The 27815-nt window shown below is 36.8% G+C and overlaps 1 protein-coding gene across 1 annotated transcript in view; it reads left to right on the forward strand.

Annotated features, from left to right (window-relative positions):
* LOC112139414 (short transient receptor potential channel 4) overlaps nucleotides 1–27815 on the forward strand; it is a 41999-nt gene that overhangs the window by 9122 nt on the left and 5062 nt on the right. The window contains exons 4-12 of the mRNA XM_024262206.2: nucleotides 8505–8645; nucleotides 8930–9106; nucleotides 10513–10713; nucleotides 25047–25392; nucleotides 26517–26656; nucleotides 26737–26937; nucleotides 27015–27136; nucleotides 27234–27429; nucleotides 27517–27711. Coding sequence (XP_024117974.1) covers nucleotides 8505–8645; nucleotides 8930–9106; nucleotides 10513–10713; nucleotides 25047–25392; nucleotides 26517–26656; nucleotides 26737–26937; nucleotides 27015–27136; nucleotides 27234–27429; nucleotides 27517–27711 — 1719 coding nt within the window. The remainder of the gene's footprint in view (nucleotides 1–8504; nucleotides 8646–8929; nucleotides 9107–10512; nucleotides 10714–25046; nucleotides 25393–26516; nucleotides 26657–26736; nucleotides 26938–27014; nucleotides 27137–27233; nucleotides 27430–27516; nucleotides 27712–27815) is intronic.

Raw genomic sequence — 27815 nt, forward strand, 5'->3', positions numbered from 1 at the left:
AAAAAAAAAAAAAAAAAAATTAAAAAACCTGCCACTCTCAACTCATGGTGACAATGACCTTTAATATCCACAGACAAGTCATTTATATTAATCAGTACCAAAACCTAAATATACTCAGCCAATTATGAGGAAAACATCATCCACATTGAATCAATACCAGAAGCCCAAGCATATTCAGAGCATCATCACCAGGAAAAAAACCCCGCACCAACAGGCATCAGAAATACAGAACATAACAGATAATTGTCTATAATCATCTGAATATATTCCAAACCCCCACCACCGATCAATACAGAAGATCCTCCTGACGATGATGATCCAAGCATACCCCAGAGGTCCGGCACAGATCAATGCAAATGTCTTTCCCAGATGATAATCATTATCAGGAAGAAAAATCATCTACATTAGTCAATGTGAAAAAAAAAAAATCAAAATATTTTCATTAAAAAAGACAATTTGTGCAGATTGTATTCATTAAATAATAATAATAATAATAATAATAATAAATGTTATAAGAAGTAGAAAAGAAAAAAAATCAAGCGTATGTGCAGAATCAGTGAAATATCACAGTTAAGGAACAAGTTTAAGGCCACGTAATCGTTCTTTGTCATTATGACAGAGCCTGTAAGCTGTTATCATATCAAGGGAATTATGGTCAAATTCTGCAGCTCAACGGAGAATTTCAAAATTCACATTCAGCGGTTTGTTAAGTTCACACTTCACTCTTATTTTGCTTCAATTAAAGGTTCAAACATGCGTAATCCCACAGTTTTCAAAGTCGTTCATGGATTTTATCTCCAGAGGCTTCGTCAGGTCCAGCGTTCCGAGTGGTTTGACAAAGATCCTGGAGTTCTGGACCCAAAAGGAATGGATCTGTTTTCTCTTTCGTAGCAGTCTTGCATGCTTTGCTAGATCAGCATGATATTTTGACAGGTGATCATTTAGATAAACAGCCGAAGCCTTCAGGTGTTTTCGTTGTTTCATCAGAGCTGTCTTTCGATTCACAAACCTGATCAGGATCGCTGGTTTATCCAAATTCTTTCTCCGAGGAAGCGGATGACAGACCTCAACAGTATTCAGGTCCAACGAAATCCCTTTAGATGTAAGAAATAATCCAACTTGATCCTCCACGGTCACGTTAGCATCCTCCGCAGCTCCGTTAGCATCCATGTTAATGTTGGTAGCACCAGGCCGTGTCCAGGGTTGCAGTTGAAGTCCCGTGAGAATAACATTATTTATCCGTACTTGTTGATTGTGATCGTGCATTCTTTTCTCCAGGAGATCTTGCCGATTATCTCGCTGTGTGTTACGTGCCTTATCCTGTCGGATATCTTCCACGAGTTGTAGCAGTGGTGATAGCTTAGCCCCAAACTCCATCAGAGCTGATAGCTTAGCATCCATAAGAAGCATTGGAGGTAGCTTAGCTTAAATATCAGCAAATGTGTTTTTGAGCTCCGTCAAATCGGCTTCAAAATGTTTCTTTGAGTACTGAACTGAAAAGGTGTGCCAAGTTGGTTCTGGTACTAAATAAAAAAGCGGATTGATGTGCTTTGTGGCTCAAGGAAGAATGAGTGAGACCAGATGTGCAGCACACACTGTGCACACCCCGCCGAGCTTGAGTCACAATGCTGAAAACAAATTCAGTGAAAGTTCTGCTTCATAGAAAAATATTCTTATTCAGCAACCTAATGGATTAGAGTTATGTGTACAATATTCTGAAAAAAGACCGTCATTGAGGCAATGGGTGGTGAAATATGTGTTTACTTCTACATTTGAGAAAATGGATAATTAGCGCTGCAGTGCAGACTTTTCAGAAAGAATGAAATAAATTATTTTAGCCACATTCAGGCTCTCTTCTTCATCCCGTCACACTTAAATATTTCAAGAAATAACCTGTTCAAGCACCATTAAGGCATCTGAATCACTTTAAAACTACCGGTTTGGCCACATTTAGTAGTGTGGGAAACAAACCACTTCATTTTCTCAACCGTAGATATGAAACATTACTGGTTAAAACACTTTTATCATCAGTGTTTTTTTTTCCTATGTGGAAAAATATTTTTCGTAAAAATAAGACAACATTGAATGTTGGAAACATCATGAACTTGCTTGGTTAAGAGCAACTTGTAAATGAAATATGGTTGTAGAGCTCATTGTTATGATTATTAAATGAAATGTATTAAAAAAAATATATGTGAAAATTGTAGTAACAATCAGATTTTTATTTTATTTTTTTTTTTTACGATTTAAAATAAAATTTTCTCCGGTTCTGTCTTGGGATGTATTGCAATACGTATCGTATTGTGACATGAGTATCGAGATACATATCATATTGCCAATCTACACCCCTATTTAAAACGGCCATCATCCAGGCGCAGCTCCTGGAGTAAATGGTGAAACTCAATGCACTCCAAGCGTCTCTGAATGATCTGATGAACCCAGACACAGAACTGGGCTTGTTGGCGCCTCTGTAGAGCTCTCCAAAACTCCTGGCTCAACATCATCCATGTTTTCCATGATGTGGCAACAAATAAAGTCCAGGTATTTTTTTTACAGTAGCTCCTCCCAGCTATAGTGCAATTATTGGTACAACTGCCTCATTTGCACATCAAATTAATTCATTGTTAATCACAATTTGTTTTAAATGGACTTTTAATTGATGATGAAAATCACAGCTTTTTAAAAGCAGTCCTACTATCATCTAACACGAGGTTTCACACTCACAATTTGGGATGATGCAGTGTTGCTCTGATTCAGCCAATTAGAAAAAACAAAAGGATTGTGTGTTTTGTCTTCAGGCTTTTATACCATACAAAATTAATGTCAGCTGCCAGAGCTTTTTTTTTGTTTTTGTTTTTTTTATCATTTGTTTTACAGAATGTAAATATAAGTATATGGTTACAAAAAAAAGCTTTGCAAAAATTAAAAAAAAAAAATGTAGAGATTATGAAATATTTGATATTGGAAGATCATAGCTTCCTGATAAGAGCAGAACTACGCTTGTGGGGAAAAAAGAAAAAAAAGGTATGCATTTACATTTTATGTATCTTACTCATACTGCACAGGAACTAAATACAGTAGGCTATATTCTCACACACACACGGACATGCTTTACTTCTGGGATGGCTGTGGCTTAGATGATAAAAGGGCTGCTGTTTGAAGTTCTGTGATTTAGTCCTCAGCCTTGTCAAAATTTCCCCGGGCAAAACACTGAACCTTGATGTGCCTGTCGATGTGCGACACAGAAGACTGCAGACTACAACAAGTGCATACTGTACACAATAAGAGGCTTGGATGAGGGAATAAGGTGGCAAGGAGTTTTGCAGAATCCACAAAAAAAATAATCTATAAATTATATTTAAGTACAGGAGATTACTGCAGATTATTTTGGGTCCTGTAAACTATCATTTGCATTTTTTTTAAAGTTTGATTTTTCACGACTGTTTCCAGATGTGGCATCATGTGATGCATATGGATGAAAAGACACGGCCTGAAACTAAAACCTCTTTTTGAAAAGTTGCTGCTGCACACTCAGCTGTTTAATGAGGTTGGGGGAGTACCGTAATAATATATGAATGTGAGAGCTAAACCTTTGTGCTTATGTTGTTTGACATTTCTGCTGTCAACATCTTTTTTTCCCCAATTTAGAATGTTTTTATTGTTCAAAATGATTTTAATTACTTTTTTCCCCTTTTTTATCTTATTTTTTTACTTGATTTCATCAATAGAGTTTTTTTTTAAATATATATATATTTATAACAGTTTGTGGTCTCTTTGAAAGTGGTGCATTAACAGCAGTATTATTTTAGTTACTAAGCTTCAGCATGGTTATCGGTTGTCTAATTTGACCATCACTGTGTACCTGAAGTATTTCATTTATTTATTTATTCATTTATTTATTAGTGCGGGGTCTGCAACATTCAACAGTAAAAGAGCCATTCTGAAGGATTTCTTACTATCAACATCCCAGTAGGAGCCACAGAGTCTTATTTCACCCTTTAGAAAAAGAAGACACTGATGTGTATTTATGATATTGTTACTCTTATGATAAATACAAACACATTTGTTTTTTCAAGCATTAATAAAACAGAAAAATTGTTTAGAGGTTTACATGACTTTCTTTCAAAATAAAAGACCTCCTGTTCCACATAAAATAACATCAATGCAGGAAATGTAGCTGTTGGCGGTGAAATGTAAGTAATGATGAAGAATAAAACATACAAAATATATATATGCTGATGAAGTGACCCTTATCATATTTTTCATTACTAAAATACTTGAATTTTTATTCAAAAATAGAACACCTTAGATTTTAAGTTTTTCTTCTTTCTGTCCTCTTTTCATTTTTTTATATTATATTGTATGTTTTTCCTATTAATGGATCAAAATTAAATACAAAAATAATAATAATAATAATTCCGGTGTATGATTTCTGGTTGTGTGTACTGACTTCAGACTGATTTTCTGTGGTAAACGACACCCAAACATATAAAAAAATGTCTCAGTTTTGGTAGATTATGAAGCTAAACTTCTGGATGGATTGTTGGAGCATTATGGGTACTGTAGTCAGGATCCCAGTGGAGTGACACATACTGTCCTTCAACTGTTTGTGAAGGAGTTGAAAAACTGACTTTTTTATTTTTTTTTTTGCTTAATAAACCTCATCCAAAAAATATGTTACTTTTTCAAGTTAAAAATATTGTATCTTTCTTTAATCAGAGAGCGACAATAGAGGGGTTAAAGAGCTGCTCTGGAGCCGCAGGTTGCTGTCCCCTGACCTGGTGGAACACCACTATCTGGGAATATTGATTTAGTTTATTAACCAGACGACCTGCTGGTAAGCAGATTACTAATCTGAGGAAAAGAAACTAACCAGGATTCCCTCAGTAGCGGTGAGCGAAGAGCCCACCGCCGAATTCCCGTCCATGAAAAACAGGCACTAGTCTGTTGTGCAGGTGCCTGAGTCCTTCTGATAAAGACGGGATGGGATCATTTGCCGTGTGGCGGTGGGGGGCACGTACTTTAAGACGAACGCTCCCTGGACCTCGGTAGAAGATAAATAAGTCAGTCCGACTTTATAACTGCGTTTATAGTAGCTCTAGAACTGTTTGTTACATGCTACACGTTAAGCAATTAACTCCCAACCTTCTTTGCAGCTAAATTAATTCATGTATTAGATGCTTTGCATTATAAAGCACACTTAATTTAAAAAAAAGAAAAAAAAATGAAGGCTTTTAAGTCAGCCTTTTAGTACAGAAAATGCAGTACTCTAATAACGTATGTATTTGTATCTCTATTTTTACAAAGTCTTACACTTATACCACTAGTTGAACAGCCACATAAGTAGGCCAAGAAGCAAATTCTTGAGTTTTTATAGGAAGAACTTTCTCATCTCGACTATTTTCCTCCTCTTTTTCTCCTATATTTGCCTCCCCTGGGCCCTGCTGCCATATTCATCTTTTATTCTCAAAAAAATATATTCTCATCATCACTACCGAGCTGCTAACAATGACAATTAAGCTCTGCGACTCGTGCAGTGCTCTCTGTATGTCTTTCTTTCACTGTGGTAAACTCACAAAGCTGTCAGGCAGTGTTAAGATCTGCTGCTTCAAACTCCACACAAAGGACTTTAAGAACTAAACCAGGAGAGTTTTATCCTCTCACCAAACTGAGTGTTGAAGCAGTCACTTTTGCCGCTGCTAAAACAGAGCACACCATGTCCTCCGACTCATCGCTGCACTCCCCGGGAATCCTGCCTTTTCCGCTCGTTTCACGGCCAAGTTCATGTTCAGCACCAGTGATGAGGATCCTAGTGTGCCTTCTCATTACCTCACAGGCACAAAGTCCATGCCAGAGAGTAGGAAGCATATTGCTGTTATGAAACAACCAAAAAACTACAGATACTTGATGCTTTTCTTAATATCCAAGCCTAAAATCATCTTCCAGGTTATGTCAATCAGGTCTTGGGAGAGAAGCTGCAGCAGCTGCTCTGATATTGGATGTGGGAGGAAAGCGGGCGGATCACATCCCAAAAGCCGGTCCGTTCTGTGCAGCATTTGTCCTACACCACTGACTAAGAATATTGGGACATTGCGTTGCTATAAATGTCTGCAGGAATTTCACACTCCTGTGGAAAAATAGAAGGAGACAGTTGAACATTTCAAAAGAAGCACTATTTCAATTGACAGCTCAGACTTGTTTAAGAAAAGAAAGGAGGCTGATCCCACCGAGGACAAATTTCCCAGTCTGACTGGCTGAGCGGCCACATCAATCAGGTGACAGATCACATCTTTACCTTAATGCATTTGAAAGAAATCCAGTCTTTGTGTGAAAAATAGATCACTTTAGTGTGCCAAACCACCCATTGAGATTCATTCAGATTAGATTAAAAGCTGTCTGGGAAAAATGAATCCAAGCTGTTCTAGCAGATTTATTAATGGGAATTTTTGTTTTATGCTTTCCAGAAAGAGTGCATATTTGTCTTTTTATCTCACAGGATGTCTGAATGATGTATTTTAGCATCATGAGTGTCTGTGGCTTAGTTTGCATGGATTTCAGGGTTTTAAATGTCTGCATCATATTAGAACAGATAAGCATCTGTCACTGGCACAGAGGCAAAGGATCACAGTGTTTGGTAATCAAAAGGGCCCGTGGGTGTTTTTTATTTTTTAACAGAGAAAGTCTTTTTTTTTTCAAATATCGATACATATGTATGTAAAACAAGCATAGTCATGCTTTTTTTTATTTCCATTGCTGCTTGTTACAGATAGAGCTGCTTGGTGTCCCATTTTCTGGTGTGTTTGTGTTTTTTGTCAAATGAGGTAAAAAGCTGTGGGGCAGCTTAGAATAGAGCACAGTGAAAACAAAAATAAAGACCCCGTGGGCTTTTGAAGATGCTAGGGTTGCATGTTTAATCAATGCGCTGATGGTGGAGGCCCTATTCTAATATGAGTAACACTTAACCACAACAGAGCAGTGGGCTGTAAATTCGTTTTTTTTTCTTCATAATTATCATAACTTCACATCCAGCTTGGGTGTAGGCCAGGGTTGTTTGATGTAGATTATTTGAATTCTCTCCTCCCACGTGGAGAGCATGACACTAAACAATTTATTTGATAACCTCTTCTACAAAGTATAATGTACAGACATGACAAGGATGTGTGCCACTTTGGAGAGCGATTGCTCTAAGGGCAAACTAATTAGCATTTACATGATGAAATGACTGTTTGGTGGAACGCGGATGATGAAACTGTTTTGAGAGAATGAACCAATCTACGAAAAAAAAAAAAATCTTTCTACGTATCTTCTCAGCAAAAAGCTTCCCTCCACTATTTCTGTCTGTTAACATATTTAAGTCACCAAACTGAAAACAGTTACACTGTAAAAAGTGAAATATTCGAGCAATAAAAAAAACATTAGTTTTTATCAAATTAAAATCTTGAGTTAAATAAACCATCAAATCAAAATGTTTATTTTATTAAAACTAATAATTTAGAATGTAACAAATTACAGACCTTATGTTAATTGATCCAACGTTTCTTTTTTTTCAGTGTAGAAAGTTTTGAGTAATGTTTTACAATTGAAGATAACCCAATTATATTCTTGTTTAACACTAATTTAAAGTAGGATGCACAATTTTTTTTTTTTTTATAATTACTCTGAGAATGATAAAAATGTCTGCAGCTTATCTGAAAATATTTTATTAATTACATTTTTTCATTTTTTATTGATAAGCTGTGAGATTTTGAAATTGCAGGATCTTATAATACCCTTATACCCTTAGATTAAGGGTATCTGGGTACAATCGTAACTGTTTCAGTAAAAAAGAAAAAAAAAAAATTACTGACTTTTTTTTGTAGTTTAAAAATCCTAACAACTGTGACTTCAGCTCACTACTTCCCAGGGACGAGATCGGAGAACAACGTTCACATACTCGGGTGTGTGGCGATTAATCTGAACCCTGATTAGCCTCAATTTCCATAGATTTTAATCCTGCCTCGGGTGGGTCACCTTATCTCGCTTTATATACCTCCAGACGTTCTTCCCCAGCAGTAAATCAGATAAAAGGCCTTCTATTAAAAGAAGGAATATGTATTCTCAATCCTCCTTCGCTGCTCACTGCTATGCATATTACTGGAATAGGCTAAGGGACTTTTGCTCCTGTCATTTTCTTTTCAAGTTCTTATATTGTCTTTCATACTTTATAGAAAAAATCTTTCATTCCAGTCATATTGTCTTGGGATTTCTGTTCTTCGGAGCAGCTGTTGCTCATCTGAATAGCTTCATTTCTAAGGAAATTAATTCTGATTCTGTTCATTCTATATACGGTCACGATTAAATAATTTGAGATGACCCTTTTCAGCCAATTACTTGTAAAATATGAGCAATCTATCAGTAACAGAACCACCAGAAATAGCTGATAAATCCAAGAGCTCAAATGCTCCTCAAACTGTGGTCAACATACATGTGTGATGGAAGCTTTATTTTCCACCCTCTCTTCAAAGGTCCCTCCTATCCTTTTGGACAAGCAGTACTCTGACTTCACCCCTGACATCACTCCGATCATCCTTGCTGCACACACCAACAACTATGAAATTATCAAGCTGCTGGTGCAGAAGGGAGTGTCGATGCCTCAGCCGCATGAGGTGGGTTCACCAAACCCTTATTCATGCTTCAATGTGTTTTTTTCTGTTTGAATGCATTTAATTTGTCACCTTTAAAAGGGTGTTATTTGCTATGCAAATATATGCATGAATGAAGGTTAATAATGAACCACTGCGCTTTTAATGTCGGGATGTCATACCCAGACATGGCAGGATGCGGTTTCTATAATAGATTCCGGGCTTGCTTTGCTAGACCGGAACATGATCCATGACTAAACACGGAGAGGCCTCATTAAAATGTGTCCATCTTTTGTTTGATGTTCCAGGTGCGCTGTAACTGTGTGGAGTGTGTGTCTAGCTCAGATGTGGACAGCTTGCGGCACTCGCGCTCTCGCCTCAACATCTACAGAGCGCTGTCGAGTCCCTCTCTAATTGCGCTCTCCAGTGAGGACCCTTTCCTTACTGCTTTCAGGCTGAGCTGGGAGCTGCAGGAGCTCAGCAAGGTGAGGATGGTCACTCTGTTTGATGGTCGCTTTACAAGACACACTCTAATAGCTTTTGCAGTAGTTCATTAGAAATTCGTCTCCAAAGTGTGGGCGGGACCTTTAGCGCTGTGTAGGCCCACCTCCATTTCCCATCATCCATCTGTTTATAATATGCTCTCCCTCTAGTTTACAGCCCCTCATAACCCCAACCTAACATTACAGGTGTAACAAAAATATTGTAGCCATCCAGCCTTACAGTTTTGAGCCAGATTATTCCAGGAATAAAAGGAAGACGTCTATGGATTTAGTCGGCTACAAGTGGATACATCAGAATGTAGAGGAGAGTGCATTTTCCATGTCACAAATGTGTTTTTTTTTTCAAACTGCTCCTTATTCACAATAATTTAAATTAAGAACGCTCAGAAATACCATTTTAAGCTTAATTTTCCTTATTTGTATCCTTCATTATCATATAAATGGCACATGAACGTATTAAAAACACAATTTTTATCATAGTGGGTCTCAGCAATCTACATGGATGGATTTTAATGGACTTTCTGTCTCCTGTTTTTTTTTTTTTTGTATTGCTGTTTTTACATGGGTTGAAGTTATGAGTAAAAACGAGCAATGAAAAGTCTGGCTTTTTAACATGTTTTTCATGTTTTCATTCTGAAATTAGTCAGAATTACAGCAAAAATTACAATTATGCTTTAAATATAGTGAATTTTTACTCATATAGGTTTAATCCATGTGAAATTGGATACAATTTGATTTGTAAATAAAACAAATGAAAAACTCATTTTTGCAGTTAACCATATATTTATATACGTACATCAAAAAAACAACCACATAAACTGCTTTTATCAGTTTAAAAACTTTAGAGAGTAAAAATGTTTTTTATTCTATTTTAAATTTAGCTGTATATATATATATATATATATATATATATATAATTAAAATATATAAAAATAGCTACCTAAAAGTAAATTGTCACTCTGTTAAAATATTCATAAAAGGACTGGGGCAAAAAGAGACTAAGTTACATCCAAGACTGTAAAAAAGAACTCTCATCTGGACATCATAAATAATATACTGTATAAAAGAGACACCAAAGAACTACTTTTAAATAAAATTACTACTTTTCATTTTTTACTACCAAATATGTGTTAGTTTGAGGCCTTCAGCTTAATGGATAAAACATATGGACTTTAAATAAACATGAAATCATTTATTTTGAAGGCAAAAAATTAATTTCACACCTCATTAGAGTTATGAAAAAGTTTCTTATTTAGACTCTGAGAAATCTTTTTTAGACGACCAGTGTAGCAACACACCGTGGCACATTTATAAAACACAAAACAGCTGTCCCTGAATATGAGTTTTTGTGATGAAATATCCTATTCTGATTTCTCCATCACCTCCAGGTTGAAAACGAGTTTAAGTCGGAGTATGAGGAGTTGTCTCAGCAGTGCAAACAGTTTGCCAAGGATCTTCTGGACCAAACCAGGAGCTCCAGAGAGCTGGAGATGATCCTGAACTACAGAGACGATATAAAGTTGTTAGAGGAGGAGGGGAACAACGATCTCGCAAGACTCAAACTGGCGATCAAGTACCACCAAAAAGAGGTGAGTAACTATCAGAAATTGAATTAAACCAAGCAAGAACTAAAGTGTAGCTCCTCAATGACAACACTGCACACGGTCTCTCGAGTACGGGCGGGATTTATTCTTTATCTTCATGAAACGCCGTGAAAACTACAGAACAAGGTAACATACAACAGTTAGCAATTACATTTCAATCCGTAACAACAAATGTTAAATGCCAACTACCTCGTGGCTGCCTGTCACTTTGGAGGTCCTTTTTGAGTTAAGTTTTTCTGCTTCAGCTCTTCATAGCTGGTTAGCTCGTTTTCCGCGTGGCTCTCGCTCTGGAGTCTTGTAGGATGTGAGAGCCACGTGAAGCTGGTGTCCAAATCCCGTGAGTTCTCAAGAACTCTCGCGTTATTATAATCCTCAACTCACATATGATAATGCACTGTGACTTCATATTATACAGCATAAAACAAAATATATTTACAAATTTTAATAAAAGCAATCCTACACCAAAGGCATTTCTCCATCTAAACAAGGAAACAAACCAACTTTAACTTTATAACCTATTGGTGACACTTACATAAAGAAAGAGAGCTGACAGAAACAAGTCAGTACATTTTCACAAAAATAAAAACTGTGAGGCAAATTGGGAAAAATTCTTGCTTTCATGTTCACCTTTATGATGGATTTGTTTTAGTTTTTCAGAATGACTCCACAGTGTGTGGCTCCTCTCACGCAGGAAGCAAAGTCACTGTCACAGCCTTTGAAATGGAGGAAATAGGAGTTCTCATTTCCATTATTTCTCTCTGGGTTTCCTTGTGATACAGTCAGGCCACTTTCAGAGCAGCGTGCCTCAGGCAATATTCAGTCTTTTTTGTTTCAGGATCATTGCCAACCCTGAAGCTTCTGCCAGAGCAAGTCAAACTCCTCTCCCTGGAGTCAGTACAAGCCCCAACGATGTTAGATTAGCATCAGCTCGAAACCCTTACACACATTTCTGTTGAATTTTTATCTTTTTTTTTTTTGGCCAGTTTCCCCAACAGTACAGAGAGCTTTGAATTCAATTATGAGAAGTGTTTTATAAGAAACTGATCCCATTTTGAGATTAGAGCCACACATTTAAACATGCTTCAAAATAACTGCAACTAAATGCATTATAAAAGTTTAACCACTTAAGCCAATCAGCATGCTTCACACCTATAGATTATATAAATCCCCTTTTTTTCTTCTCAATTAAAAATCTCAAAACTGAGCATACATAGTTTTCAGCTGGAATTTGATGTACTCCTGTACTCTCTTGGTGTGCTGCAACAATACTATATAAAAAAAAACAGTCAAACTGATTTAACCACCACCCACCCTTGAAAGAATGAAGCCAAACTGTTTCCAGCCGACTGTATAATCTGTATAATACCCAGCTTTTAGAAAGCAAAGCTCCTTACACAGCAACACATACTAGTTTGACTGAAAATGCAGTGAAAAGCTTAAATTCCAAACAAAATGTTGGTTATAATATAATGGAAATTAACATGCACTATAATGTGCAAGATCTGTGTAAACTGTAATGTGAACCTCCTTTAGATTAAATGCAGAAGAGCTATTCAGCAACAATAAGCTTGAGTGCAGCAAAGCACAGAGTATAATTATAAAATTAAGACCATTAAACAGTTTCCATTTATCCAGTAACTATGGCAACTTATGGTATCATGATTGAGAAGTGACATTTTTTTAAAAATCATCACAGAAAAAGAATAAACTTCATTAGCAGCCAATTTATTGAGATTAAAACACTGCAGTCAGTATAAATGTTCTGCTTTACCTATCAAAGAAAAAAATCATTAAAGTCCTTCTCCTACTTTTCCTAGTGCTTTTTTAATCGTGACTAGCTATGAAGTTTTTAGATAAAATCAAAAAGCCTGTGTCCTTTTTATGACAGTTTCTGCAGAGCAGTAGGAGCTCATTTAAAAGTCCCCTCTGATTTGTGGGTGATTAAAATTTCCCATCAGCCCATTGTTTACACGCTCTCCCGCTAGCTTCTAGCCCCTCGCGAGCCCAAGCTAACAGTTAGCTGCCTCCAATTTCACATCAGCCTTTTGTTTACACCCTCTCCCGCTAGCTTGTAGCCCATCACGAGCCCAACTAACAGTTAGCCTGCTCCAATTTCCCATCAGCCCTCTGTTTACACGCTCTCCCACTAGTTTGTAGCCCCTCACGAGTCCAAGCTAACAGTTAGCTGCCTCCAATTTCCCATCAGCCCTCTGTTTACACCCTCTCCCGCTAGCTTGTAGCACCTCACGAGTCCAAGCTAACAGTTAGCCGCCTCCAATTTCCCATCAGCCCTCTGTTTACACGCTCTCCCGCTAGCTTGTAGCACCTCACGAGTCCAAGCTAACAGTTAGCCACCTCCAATTTCCCATCAATCCTTTGTTTACATGCTCTCCCGCTAGTTTGTAGCACCTCACGAGGCTTTCATCTGCTCCTGATTCAACACGATTTGAATAAAACATATTTTGAATCTCAAGTTATTTTAAACATATCCTCCATCATGAGAAAAAGTCTTCAAGAAACATTTTAAAAATGCTAAAAACAGGATTTTCTTTGGAGTGGGTCTGTGGGAGGATTGAGGGTCGGGGATTTTGTTGTGTCTCCAGTTTTTTTTTTCTGATTTTCACCTCCTTTTTGTTTGAAGGTTTTTTAATCTCTTTCTCCCTCCTGGTTCTCCTGCCCTCTTAATGGGTGCACCTTTGCTTAATTGTCTCGCCCTCTTGTTGAGACTCCATGGGTTCCCTCCACTTGTTGCCGTTTCGTGTGCTTCTTTAGTGCTGCGAGCCTTTTAGCCTTTTCCAGTGTTTCGTCTGAAATAAACAAGGAATTTTGTTTGTATTTTTGGAACCTCCTGCATCCTGTGTTTGTGTCTATGCCCAGATCTTGGCAAGGTCTTCAAGAAAAATGACATAAAAACTCATTTACTGGCTTTATTTGAAAATGCCAGCAGAGCTTTAGTGTGCTGAGGCTTCACGGCTCCAAACTAGATCCAGACAATCAGTCTTACATTTCCTTACTTTTACATTCAAGCATTTTGTCGCACATTTCTAAGATATTATCAGGTTCTCAGCACACAGAGGAGAACTAAAGTCTATAGTGCGTCATCAATATTTTAAGCGAGTTGGAAAGCTGGTTCAAGCTGAACCTATATGGGCTCAGCTGCAAGTTAATCTTTTTTTTGGGGAAGTTTTGTGTTTCAGCCATAAGTCAGCGATCACCTTCAACTTTTTTGTTTATTTGTTCCCTTGGATTGACAGTAAAATAGGAATTCTTTGCAGTAAATTGCATACCCTGTTTTCATCATGAGGTAGACACCAGACAAATACCTAAGATTCATATGCTCTGCAGAGAGACATCAGCCCCAAACCAAAAACAATCAAATACTTTGGCTGGGAACAAGGCAGTTGTCTTTCTGAAGAGCATCATCCCTGGTTCCTATGGCAACATGGCACAGCTCAAGTCAGAATCCATAGACTCTCCTATCGTTTTTTTTAATTGTTGGGATTTTTGTAAAACGACCCTGTTGTCTCATCCTAAAAGCGATGGATACTTCTTTGTAATCATCTGACAGGAACTGGTCAATTTCTAAGAAGAAAAAACTTTGATCCACCAATTAAAAGTCCCCTCACTGTGAAAAACTATGGATCTGTACTTGACTTTTTTGTTGGACATAGGAAGGGGGGAGAGTGTGATTGCTTGCAAGCAAAAACAAGGAAAAAGAAAAATCCCCACAATTGTAAACTCTTTTTTTGGCATCAGGATTTTGCTTTTGTCATCTTTGTGAAGTTGTAGGTGCAAAACCTGTAAATCTTTAGACTCAGGAAGTTAACAGTTTATTTTCCATTAGACTGCAAGTCTTGGTGGAATGTTTTAACCTTTTAAAGCTACGTTCACACTGTCCTCAGCATCAAGCGTTCAAGCAGTCACTTCCACAGAAAAGTTTACGTAAACGCAGGTTTGGGGCTTCTGCTTCTGCGTTCAAAACTCACATTCACGAGTAGCTATTCCAGCTTTTGACAAGTTAATGAATGTAGCAGGGCTCGACAAACAAAACGCACAGCCATGGAATGCACATAACAAGTTCAACCAATCAGGGAGTCGGATTTGGTAGTGACTACCCCATTAATTGAGGGGGACCTGGTTGCAGAAAAGATGGCGCCCAACCACATCATTGAACTCATCATTAGCTGGAAGCAGATATGTTGGAACTGTAGTCGGAAGCTGTTTGTACTAGAAGATTCCTAACCCTAACTGTAAACTTGATGTTTTTTTTAGTTTTTTTTTTAGAGAAAAAGCATGAACTTTGGTTGAACTTCGGTCAAATCTTGGGGCCAGAGCCTGTAATCTGAATGTCAAAGTGAAGATTTTCGATGATGCATGGGTTTACGTGTTCTTTCTTGGGTATTCGTACCTCTTCCGGGGTTTTAACATGGTTCATTCATGTTGTATCTGTGAAAAATTTCACGCAAACTTTCTCACTTTTTCAAGGCATATTTATGTATGACTAATTTTCGTATGTGCAAACCCTGAAGTAAAAGGGTTAAATCATACAAGGCAGCTAACAATTTTTAAAAGAGTTTGATAAAATGCAGGTTTAGTGCACCTTTTTGTATAAGAATGAAAAAAAAGATAAGCACATACATCTGCCACAATCTCCCGCTGAAAGAGCCTGACCAGTAGCTTTTTAATGGGCTTCATTATCTGAACTGGAGAAAAGTCAATCTGCAGCATTTATAGTTTCCTATTAGACCATGTGAATTACTTCATTTCAACCTTCTCCAGGTGTGAACACTAGGAAAACATTCAGCATTTCAGCTCGTATTATGTTTACAGTATTGTTTAAAGTCTCACAGGGAGGTAAATCAATATTAAACAAGTGTGTTAAAGAATTGCATTTTAAATCGCTCTAATCAGAACATAATATCCCAAACATAAAAAAACATGTAAAATGGAAATTCTGTCTTATGGACAGAACTGCTGGATCAATATTTATATGGAAAACATAACAAATGATATTGTTGCACATTCTGCATAGCTTTCCAGCATGAAAAAGAAATATTTTTTCTTTCTATAATGTTGACTAAAAATGTATTTAAACAGTGTTAAACAATTCCCATTTCTCAGTGCTTAATGAAATGTGCAGGAATTTATCATTTTTAATATTCTAACAAAATTATTGCCTGGCTAAAGGCCAAAAATGGGGTTAAACTAATATTGTCATGCAGAGATGCTCTGAATAGGATGGTGCAGCCAAAGATGATGAAGCTGGCGCATCGCTCCCAAGAGCTGCTCATATTTAATTTAGCTGTTTTGGCTGGCGGCTCCAGCAGTTTTGACGGAGTCTCTCAGTTCACAACAATGCTTTTTCTCTCCAGATGTTGCTCATGAGCAGCACACGTGTTGCCAGATGAGACTGTCGGGTCACAACAACTAGAGATAGTTCAAGCACACAGGTGGATGACGGGCAGCGCTCTGTCCTCTCACAATCCTCTCAGCTTTTGACAGTAAATCCTTCATTTGGCACAGAGTAAACATGCTTCCCTCCTGCTGCTGCCTGTGCCGCAGATGTGCCTCAAAGCAGCTTCGGTTTTAATTATCCAGGAAATGTCCCAGTATTCTTCTTTATTGCTTTCTATCCATAACGTCGTTCGATTTCACAGAGACTTTGATGGAGAGGAGTGCGTCAACCTGTGGGTAACGATCCACCCAGCTGCCCTTTTCAAATGATAAATGCTCCAGCCACCTTGACTTGTCATAGATCTTTTTTGAACAAAAATCAGTGTACAGTCATGGCCAGAAGTTTTGAGAATGACACAACTATTAATTTTTTTCAAAGTTTTCAGTTTCATGGAAATGTATATATACTCCAGAATGTTATGAGGAGTGATCCAGTCAACTGCAATTATTTGCATAGTCCCTATTTGTCTTGAAAATGAACTTTATCACTGAAACTACATTTCCACTGCATTTCAGCCCGGCCACAAAAGGATCAGCTAACATAATTCTCAATAAAAGCTTTTGATACTTGTGAAATGCTTCTAATTATATGTCATTATACCATAGAAACATCTGGCAAATACCTAAAAATCCTGAAAGAACAGACCTTGTGGAAATGTAATATGTGTGTCATTCTCAAAACTTCTGGCCATGACTGTAATGAAATATAACATTTTCTTATTTTGAATCAAATGAATTATTTTGTCGTTGATGTAATTTAGCTTCAAATGTTGCAGTTACAATTGACGGATTAAAAACAGACCTTTTTTAAAAAAAAATCTATTACCAACAATGGTCACTTTGATTACTTGAAGTTGACAAAGTAAAAAAAATTGCTAGAAAATAACAAAATAATCAGACTGTTTAGTAAAATGACTTTCAGAAACAAAAGAATGAAACAGACTGCATGATGGTATTAACCTTTTCAGGTAATCAGTGCAATCAAATGGTTTCAGCACCTGTCAACAGTTGCTGTTCACTACTCGTGAGAAAATGGCCCCAATTGTCTCCTGATTTTAGGGTTCTTTCTTTATGCTTCAGCTCCTTCCACAGGTACTTAGCAGTGTTTAGATCAGGGCTCACTGAAGGAAATGTCCAATGTTGTGCTCTTAGCCATTCTCAGGTGTTTTGGTCATTATCCTGTTGGGAGGCTGATGACCCAAATCTGAGCTAAAGCTTTCACACAGGCGGCTTATTCAGTTGATGCTTTGATAGACTTTGAATTTCACTGCACACTGCTGCTTTGCCTCTTTGATCTACAAGGTAATAGGCTTGACTGGCTGCAGCTTGTGAGGACCAGATAAAGACTAGCATGGGCTCCATGGATTTGTTCTTCCTGAACGGAAGTTACCGGTTTCCTTTGTCTTGGTTTTGCTTTGATGAACCGTGGCAGTAATAGATGCTTAGATTCAAAAGGTCCCATTCCAGTTTCACAGTGTAGACAAAAATAGTCTTTTGCTGAGCTTCATTTTTGAGTGCTGATCATTATGATATCACTTGTATAAAGAACCTGCTAACAAGTCAACTAAACTCTTGATATCAATTTAGATCCCTAAACCTGTTGAATTATTCAAGTTCTGTGTGGCTTTGGAACAATTCCGCCAAGCACAGGCATAAGACCGAGTGGCCCTTCTTCTTCTGCTGCAAGTACCTAATACTAATACAGCACCCTCTAGTGGCTGTTTTTATTTTGTTAAATTATTTTATCGTATGTATTCATTTAGCACATGAATAGCATCATCACATTTAACAAGATAATAAAACACTATAAAGCAACATCATTTACATTGAGTAGGACAGTGAAGCGTGCTGGGAAATGGAAGAAACTACGATGGTATATAAGCAAAATACAATAAATTAAAAACAAATAATTTACATAAAACATAGAATTTGGCTAACAGTCTATTTTTGTTACTTTGATTTTGAAGATTGATAAGGAGTTTGGAGTGAAAAGTAGGTCAATGTGAGTATTCCATGATTTAGATCCAAGATATCTTATGGAAAATTGTTTACTTGCTCTTTAGTACAGATTTGTTCAATTCCATTCAATTTTATTTATATAGCCCAATATCACAAAAAAATTGCCTAACTGAGCTTCATCACGGTAAGTTTACAGATGCAGATGTGTTTAAAAAAAAACATCACATATAAGTGGCCAAAATATGCTAAATAAATAAATACAATATTTTTTACCCTGAAAAATACATTTGTACCACTTTTGTGTGCGGCTTGTGACCATGTGTTGTTGTACATTTCAGTCTCGTGTTTTCAGGCTTTGTATTGACACTGTTTGGTTTCTTGATGTTGTAAAATAGATTGAAAAATAATGTAGAGAAAATAAGGGAGTTTTATAGTCCCAAACAAACAAAGCTTACAGCTTTTTTTTTTTTTACATATTTTTTATACTTTATAACGTATTTTATATTATGTCCTGTATTTTTCTATGCCAATTTCTTGCACTGAAACGGTTGTCCTAGTGATAATGGCAATAAAGGTCTATCTATCTATCTATCTGTCTATCTATCTATCTATCTATCTATCTATCTATCTATCTATCTATCTATCTATCTATCTATCTATCTATCTATCTATAGTTTGTGGGAGAGCTGACACACAGCTTGGCTCCTCCCACTGGGCAATTACCAAAATATTTTCTTCAAAACAAATTCCTACTTTTGCCTTGCAAATGTGATTCAGAAAAACGTTTGACTATAAACAAAAAAAAAATATTCTGAACATGATTTTAACTGTTAAATGCAGAAATAGGAAAATTTAGCAACATGAATCATAGACAGGGTAAACTAATTAACAATTTTGACATGTGATGTCACTTCCTGTTTCCGGGTTTAAATGTAAATCTACTACGATGTGTGCAATGCATTGAAAGTTGTGGTATGAAGAGCTTGATGGTGAATACAATTCTATTTTAAACCAAAGTGTGGACTCTGAGATTTAATCAAAATTGACTAAACAGTGTGGTGAAATGTGAGGGACTTCTGGACTTTTCTGTAAAGTCCTACTCCAATCATCGTTTGATCCCATTGTCCATCAAAAAAAAAAAAAGTTCTACAAGAACCTGTTAAAAAGAGCAAAACCATGATTTTCCTTGAAGTGGCTCTTTAAACGTCTGTGTTTTACGTGCAGCTGTAGTAGCAGGAAGCCTCTCCTTCTCTTCATGTCTAGTATGATACTCAGTATGTCAGAAGTGATTATTGTCACACTTTAAATTAGCAGATCGACTGATTGCAAGGTTGAAGACATCGTTTAACATGATTAGAGGACACGCCTTAGGTAAACATGAAATTATCTTCCAAGATTAATATCATTGGGCCCAGGCACGTCTTTGATTTAAAAATAAGAAACCATTTTTTTTTTTTTTTGCCAGAAAAACCTTAACAAAAATTGGATCTTTATATTTTTCAGTATTGTTTTCTAAGGAAACAGTTCCTTTAAAAAACATTTTGCCCTAATAATAATAATAATAAAAATGCAAGATGATTGTAATTATATCTCAGTGTTGGTCACAGAAATAACCATTCAAGGGAGGGAACGCAGATCTCTTGTTTGTCCTTCCATCACTTCCTGTTTCTTTAGAAGAACACTCAAGTGGCTTTTCCCCAGGGCTTTCTTTTAGCGGAACATATCCACAACACTTTAGAACAAAAGCGCAAAGATGACATTCTTACTAGATGTCCAAACTCTGCCATGTGAAAGATCAGCGGCTCAACTCAGACTTCCACAACAAATCTGCTTCTATTCATGGAAGGAGAAGTTTTATCTATTTTTTCCCCCAATTTCTTAATGTGAAGATTACCTGGAAGACAGTACTTTTAAAAACAAATTAAAAGGCAAAGAATGATCCCAATAAGCTTGAGTGTACCTTGTTGGTTGACAGTTAGGATCCTTATTTAGAGCGCCATGTTTAGCATTCAAAGTATACTGTATGAGACACGTTCGTACTTTCAGATACTAATAATTGAGAAATTTATATATTAAAAAAAAGCTATTTAGATAATCTTACACAGCCTAATTAAAGACCGACTCAAATGAAAATAGTGTTTTGGGTGTTTTTAAAGGTAACTAAATCCTAAATCTGAGTTTTTTTGTTTTTTTTTTGTTGACCTCTATAAATGGGGCTTTAAAAGAAGTGCTGTCTGTTGATCATTGCCAAATTTTTGATAAATTAAAATAAAATTGTTTAATTCTTGAAAATAGTCAAAAACTGTCTGTGTACTGCCCCCTAAAGGTTGAATTGCGGTATTACAGTTGAATTTTGTGATTGGTCAAACCATTTACGTTCCAGTAATGACTGGATTTTCAAATTTCGGATGCGGGTGGAATCAGCCTCCAACTTCCCTGTTTGGTTACCCTTTAACATGTTCTTGTAGCATTTTTGACTTTAATCATATCTGACCTTATTACTGCTTTTTTTACTTTTATCTCTATGGCATAATGTTGTATTGTTCACTATCAGTGTTGGGACTAACGCCGTTTAAGTATAACGGCGTTACTAACGGCGTTATAAATCAAGTAATTTAGTAATCTAACTAATTACTTTCATCCTCGCTGTAACGCCGTTATAGTTACTTCGTGTAAATCGCGGCGCGTTACTTCAAAGTTTGATGATCTTGCTGGAGCTGGGCGCTTCGCACCCGAAAGTTGCTTGTGTTACGCGCCCCAAGTTGCATCAAGATACATGAGAAAATCCGGTTTCTTTTCAAAATATAACCAGTTTTTCACAATAAAATGCCACGATTGACAAATGTGATCATGTTTTTGTGTCTAAACAGGCGGTAGACACGGATATAAACATACAATCACAACACAAACGTGCGCGCGCGAGCACAGAGACACACAAAACAGACAGGCACGCACACTTTTTTTTCTTTTTTCACAGACACGTACACACGCAGATCAACGTGGATAGACTCCGGTGCGGAGTGAGGAGTTTCGGGAGTTAATAAAACGACAACAGAGAGGCAGAGAGTAGCTCATCTTAGCAGAAACGGGGTAATATTTATAAAACACACAACACAGACAGACACGAGCGCGCACAGATCAACGCAGTGAGCAGACTCCGGAGCGAGTGGGCGGGGCTGCGGGATTTTGGGAGAGAAAAAAGAGATGCAGAGAGCTGCTCCTCTTAGCAGAAATATGGGTTAATAATTGTAGTTTATTAATTTATTATTGTTTTGCACTTTAAGTTTTTTAAGCCATTTTGTTTAATTATAGTTGTAGGTAAGATACTTGAAGTATGTTAATAGTTGAAACGTTTACCTTTTTTGTGTGAAGTTACATTTTTTATATACCACTTGTTGCAGTGTTTTGTGTGATAATTCTGACAAATAAATATTGAAAATTCTTTCCCTAAACCCTCTCTCATGTGTATCCTAAACTTAGACAATATGACTCCATTGGAAAACTATACCAGTATACTATTGTCAGTTATCATCTATTATTGAATGTAAATTATTTTTTTATTTGTAACGCAGGAAAAAATACAAAATATTACCATATTTAAAGAGTAATTTAAAACGAGTTACTTTTCCAAGTAACTAATTACTTTGAAGATGCAGTAATTGAGTTACTAACTCAATTACTTTTTGGGAGAAGTAACTAGTAACTATAACTAATTACTTTTTTGAAGTGAGATGCCCAACACTGTTCACTATGAGATGATAGAATTGTTGCCTTTGACTCATAATAATTAAAGCAGCCTCTGCATGCATGAGGGGTCAGGTAGACACAAGTATTTAAAAGGCTTATCATTACAGAGAGGAGCTTGTGCATTTGTTTTTTCATGCTGTGATCTCTATCTTGCTCTTTTAAATTTTGCAGAACAATGCTAAAACACTTGTAATCAATCTGGCTCTCCACTTACAAGAGCGTTTTCTTTCAGTTTAATATTACAGGCTGTGCATGTGAGTCACAAAAGGCCCTTTTGGAGCCTCTGCAAAATAAAGGACAGCTCTCTGCTTAACCCTTTTCTGCTGTGTGCGGTGTGTGCCAACACCTGTTTGTTTCACAAGCTTTTATTATCACATCTTTGTTTGTTTTCTGCTTTGCCGCTGCTGCGCTCTCAGGGTTTTGAAAGGCGGCTCATAATGATCAGAAGACAAATCTCCACAGGCTTCCAGTTAAAAGCCTGGCTCACAGAGCAATCTGTGCTTTCATGCAGCAGGAGACCAAATCAGATAAATATTATCAGGAACATAATAACGTTGGATTGCTTATTGCCCCCTTAGCTTCCCCGAACAGTTTCAACAGTCGATTTACTCCCATTCGCGCCGATCCTCCTATAGAAGGAAAGGTGGTCGAGCCACTCACTCAAAGACCACAGCGTGACATAAAAGAAGAAGCCGGCTGTCTCCTAAATATTTGAAGAGGGGATCAAGGGGAACCTATCAATATCATGTGCTGCAGTTTCACTTTGCCCCCTTGTGATATCTCATAAAATTGCAATTTGGAGTCTGAATATGTTTGAAGGGAAATTACACTGCAAAATCTCACCTTTGTTTGTGTTGGGAAACTATTTAGTGCTACAAAGCAGAGTGTTAAAGTCATTTGGTAAACAAAAAAACAGTTTCCACTGCAAATTAACACTTAATTTGCAAATCATAAGCAATGTAAATAATGTTCTTACATAATAGCCTATTATTGTTAAGTCATTCAAATGTAGCATGTGATCAGGATGAATGAATTTGTGTATTTTTTTGTTACAAACAAGTATAAAATATATAGTTTCTAATTTTCTTTATGTAAAATAGTAACTATTAACATTATATTTTGCAATTTATTCACAATTTCTTTATGAAGGCACAGAATTATATGAAAAATAATATAAAGAAAACATTAATCATTTGTATTGGGAAGAAGCATTAAGGAGCATTAAGTTGAAGGCTCTGCACTTTTTTTAAATTGGATGTATAATTATTATTTTTGCCTATCGAATACATTAGAGCAGGATTAAACTTTGATTTTAGGGGGCGCACCCCTGGCTTACACCAACTTTGTGGGATGAGTGCAGAAATATTTCACATTTTGACCTAAAGAGAAGAATACTAAAAAGTAATCAAATAATCATGTTTTCAAACACAAATTTAACTAGTATTAATTAGTTAAATCATTTTTTTATATATATATTTTTAATTCCTTTGAAATAAAGTTATCTTTCACATGTTTATGAATTTTAGATGAAAAATTCCCCCAGTTCTCGTTTATTTGCATACTGATGTAGGAGTAAAGTTAGTTCAGTTGCATAGAAGGTGATGCACAGCGTGATCAGTTTGTGGGTGTATTCAAAAATCAAGACATTTCTGTGTGTCATGAAGAGGTGTTAGCATATTTTCTATCTAAGTGGGTGGATTTTGATTAGCATTTAATAGGTCAACAGGTGCTGAATATAGATACCGACTCCAAACCAAAGGTCTTTCTATATTAAGAGTACAGATTTATAGAAAGCATAAAGCCAGAGATTAAAAATGCCATCATGCATTTATGTAGCTGAAAGCTTTATGTCTTTACGAGCAATGAAAAAAATATGAACCCCCTTTTTTGGGAATATGGCAAAAACCAACAAAAATGAAAGGTTTTGAGCTTGCACGAGTTTAGCACACCTTTTTATGCTGGTAACTGCAGGCGAACATGTCTTCACCCAAAGGATGCTCTTGCAAAGCAAAGAAGCACTTTCCTGGCACTTAGGGACAGCTGTGAGTTCAGAGGCGCCGCGTGGAGAGACACTTCTCCAGTCGGACTTGAGTTGTGTGAATGAGCCACCTCGGGCAAATTTGGCACTTTCCCTCAACTAGTTTTCTAAGTAATTGTGATAGGTAAAAGTAGGGCACCAGCATATTGACTGGAAAAGAAGAAGACGGAGAAGTCAGTTAAAATCTCTGATTGATTTGATGAAAGTCCACTTCATTATTTTAAATCAGGATGAATATTTACAGAATTTTTTTATTAATCAATTAATTAGATAATTCTTGTAATGTTTTGCATTATTCCCTTCACTGTCAGTGTTTTTTTAAAACATCAAGCAACAATTTTCCATTATTAAAAATCAAAGATAAAATTGAGGAAAATCCCTTTTTATTTTATATTTTCATCCTGCTTGTTTAAGCCCCAAAAAAGGTCGATTATATGTGACAAAAAAGATTTGATTTATATGGATGAGAGTAGCACAGTGCAGCTCAAAACTGTCACACATTTTACAACAATGGCTCCATATAATCACTGCTTGAGGCATAAAGTGTCATTTTTCACTGAATGTGACTATAGATGAGATTTATAAAAGGCTTGCTCACATTATTTGTTTTCAATGACATAATGTTTGAGAAGTTGAACTAAAAAAAATCGATTGCAGAGGCTCTTTCTTTGTGTCTTTTGGAATAAAAGATCATTTTAAGAAAAGAGAGACATCAGTTTAAAATCCTAACAAATGTCTGCTCTGTTTCCTGTCTTATATTTCTGTCATTTTTTCCACTCACGTCTGACAATAATGTTGTTAAAGTATGGAAATGTGAGCTCTCGGGTCCATACCTCAATACAGATTAGTAATCGTAGTTTCCATGGAAACAAAGCCACAAAGTTGGCGAATTGGTCCCTACCTGTGCCCCTCAAAGACAGACTGAGGGAAAGTCTCAACATGATTTTGCAATCTGTGAATTTGTGGAAATATGTTTGATTTATTTTTTTGATTATTTTTATTTAATGTCAGATTCTTTTTGGAAGTATTAATCGGTGGAAGCCCTTTGTTTTCACTCATTTGTTTTACTGCCGTGAGCTAAAGCTAAACCTCCTTCATCTTTCTTTTTCTTTTTATATAGTTTGTAGCACAGCCTAATTGTCAACAGCTGCTGGCGTCCAGATGGTACGACGAGTTTCCGGGCTGGAGGCGGCGCCACTGGGCAGGAAAATTCATCACTTGCGTCTTCATTGGCCTCCTCTTCCCTCTGTTTGCTTTCTGCTACCTCATCGCCCCTAAGAGCCGCTACGGCCTCTTCATCCGCAAGCCCTTCATCAAGTTTATCTGCCACACGGCATCCTACCTGACTTTCCTGTTCCTGCTGCTCCTCGCCTCCCAGCACATCGTTGCCACGGAGCAGGACCGGCAGAACCGGCAGGGGCCAGCACCAACCGCTGTGGAGTGGATGATCTTGCCATGGGTGCTGGGTGAGTGAAGAAGTGACAGTTGAAGATGTGGGGAAATTAAAAACGCTGATTAAGTATCTGTGTGTTAGCTGGCAGAATCTTGATATCATGATCTCAATGAGAGATTTTTTTTTACAAGTATCAATAAAGTTTTTGTTATTTTTTCACGTTTATCGCTTAGTTTTCTTCAAATGTTGCAAAAATTCCACTAAATAATCAACAAAAAAAAACTATTTTTAAGCAAAAACCTTTTTAGTTAAATCAAAAGCAAAACTTTGATACAACATTTATTTTTAATAAGAAATAAATAGTATAAATTATGATATGTGGGTGATTTAGTAAGGTTTTGCTCATAACAATGTTAGCGTAAGACGCTAAAATATTGTGCGTTTAGGGAAAAAACACCTTACTTACCCACTGTCTCAAATTTAATCCTCAAGATTTTAAAGTAAATAGTCATTTATAACAATGAATAAGAATACTTGAGTTATTCTTACCACAATGTTTTGAAAATTAGCTTAAATTTCCCCACCAAAAGTGGGAGATTTAGAGATTGAGAGATTTCATGGAAGCAGCCATTTTGAAATTGAGCAGGAAATGCTATTCTACTCCCCCTAGTGGAAGGATAGCGCACTGCAGGACAGAAAACATTGAATCATTCTACCAACGTTTGGATCATGCTTTTGAGATAAAAGTCTCAGAAATTTGGGTATCAAATGTGAAAAAAATGGTTATATAGGGTTAAGGCGGTTTTCCTTGCACAAATAATTATAATCTACAATATGGTTTTATTTTGATAAAATTAAATATTTCTTTTTTTTTTTTTCTCTTAACAAACTCAATGTGAAATTGTAGTTTCTTTTTAGCTGAATATCTTTTTTGTGCAATTATGTTGGAATTTTTCTTTAAACTTTTGATGAAATAAGTAAAACAATGTTTTTTTTTCACCAATCTGAGCATTTGATGCATTTTTCTCTTGTTCTCATGTACGCATATTCACAGTACCTCATAATAAATATTTAAGTTGATGTGGAAACGTAAATTTTGCTTTGTTAGATGCTAAGTGAGCTGTAATTGTAAGGGGATCAATACATCTTCAGTCTGATAAATGGGAATTAACATTTTTCTGTCGATGTGTTTGTTAGGGTTCATTTGGGCAGAGATCAAGCAAATGTGGGATGGTGGATTTCAAGACTACATCCATGACTGGTGGAACCTGATGGACTTTGTCATGAACTCTCTTTACCTGGCCACCATTTCCCTTAAGATTGTAGCTTACACAAAGGTAGACTCTTTTTGTAACTAATGTGAGTTAAATTTTAATTACAGCTTCCTTTTAAATGACGTTTTACTTTTTACTTACAGTACAGTGGAAGTAAACCGAGGAACCAATGGGAAATGTGGCATCCTACTTTAGTGGCTGAGGCCTTGTTTGCTATAGCGAACATCTTCAGCTCCCTGCGCCTCATCTCACTCTTCACAGCCAACTCCCACCTGGGGCCTCTGCAGATCTCTCTCGGGCGAATGCTGCTGGACATCCTCAAGTTCCTCTTCATCTACTGTCTGGTGAACTAACAAACACTTTAGCACAACTTCAGAACTTGTTAGGAAATTGAACATTTAATCATTTTATTTTAATGCAGGTTCTGCTGGCTTTCGCTAACGGGCTGAACCAGCTGTACTTTTACTACGAGACAAAAGCTTCTGATGAGAGAGGGAAATGCAAAGGCATTCGCTGTGTGGAGCAGAACAATGCTTTCTCTTCGTGAGTTTTCATGTGATTCTAAGGGTGTGATGTTTCCTGATTTACATTTCAGTCATTATTTAAAGGTGCTACAGGGTCCCTTATTTTTGCCTTGCAGGTTGTTTGAAACGCTCCAGTCTCTTTTCTGGTCCATCTTCGGCCTCATCAGCCTCTATGTGACGAACGTGGATGCAGACCACCAGTTCACGGAGTTCGTCGGTGCCACCATGTTTGGGACGTACAACATCATATCTCTGGTGGTGCTCCTCAACATGCTCATTGCTATGATGAACAACTCCTACCAACACATTGCTGTGAGTAAATGACAGTAGAAACGTACAAAAACACCACATCAATGACATTACTTAATGCTCCATAAATGTGTCCTGGTGTGGTTCCAGGATCATGCAGACATTGAGTGGAAGTTTGCCAGGACAAAGCTGTGGATGAGCTACTTTGAGGAAGGAGCAACTCTGCCCACACCTTTCAACATCATCCCTAGCCCCAAATCCTTCTGGTACCTTCTGTGTTGGATCAAGAGACAAGTGTGCAAAAGGACGAGGTTCAAGAGTACGGAAAGTTTTGGAACTATTGGGGTGAGTAATAAAAACACGATATAATTTTCAGGATCTAAAGATAAATTATGGGAAAATGTAATGATTACATTTGTTAATGTTGTGAAGAAAGAGCTATGAAGATA

The sequence above is a fragment of the Oryzias melastigma genome, linkage group LG14, assembly GCF_002922805.2.
Source record: "Oryzias melastigma strain HK-1 linkage group LG14, ASM292280v2, whole genome shotgun sequence".
NCBI classification, from domain to species: domain Eukaryota; kingdom Metazoa; phylum Chordata; class Actinopteri; order Beloniformes; family Adrianichthyidae; genus Oryzias; species Oryzias melastigma.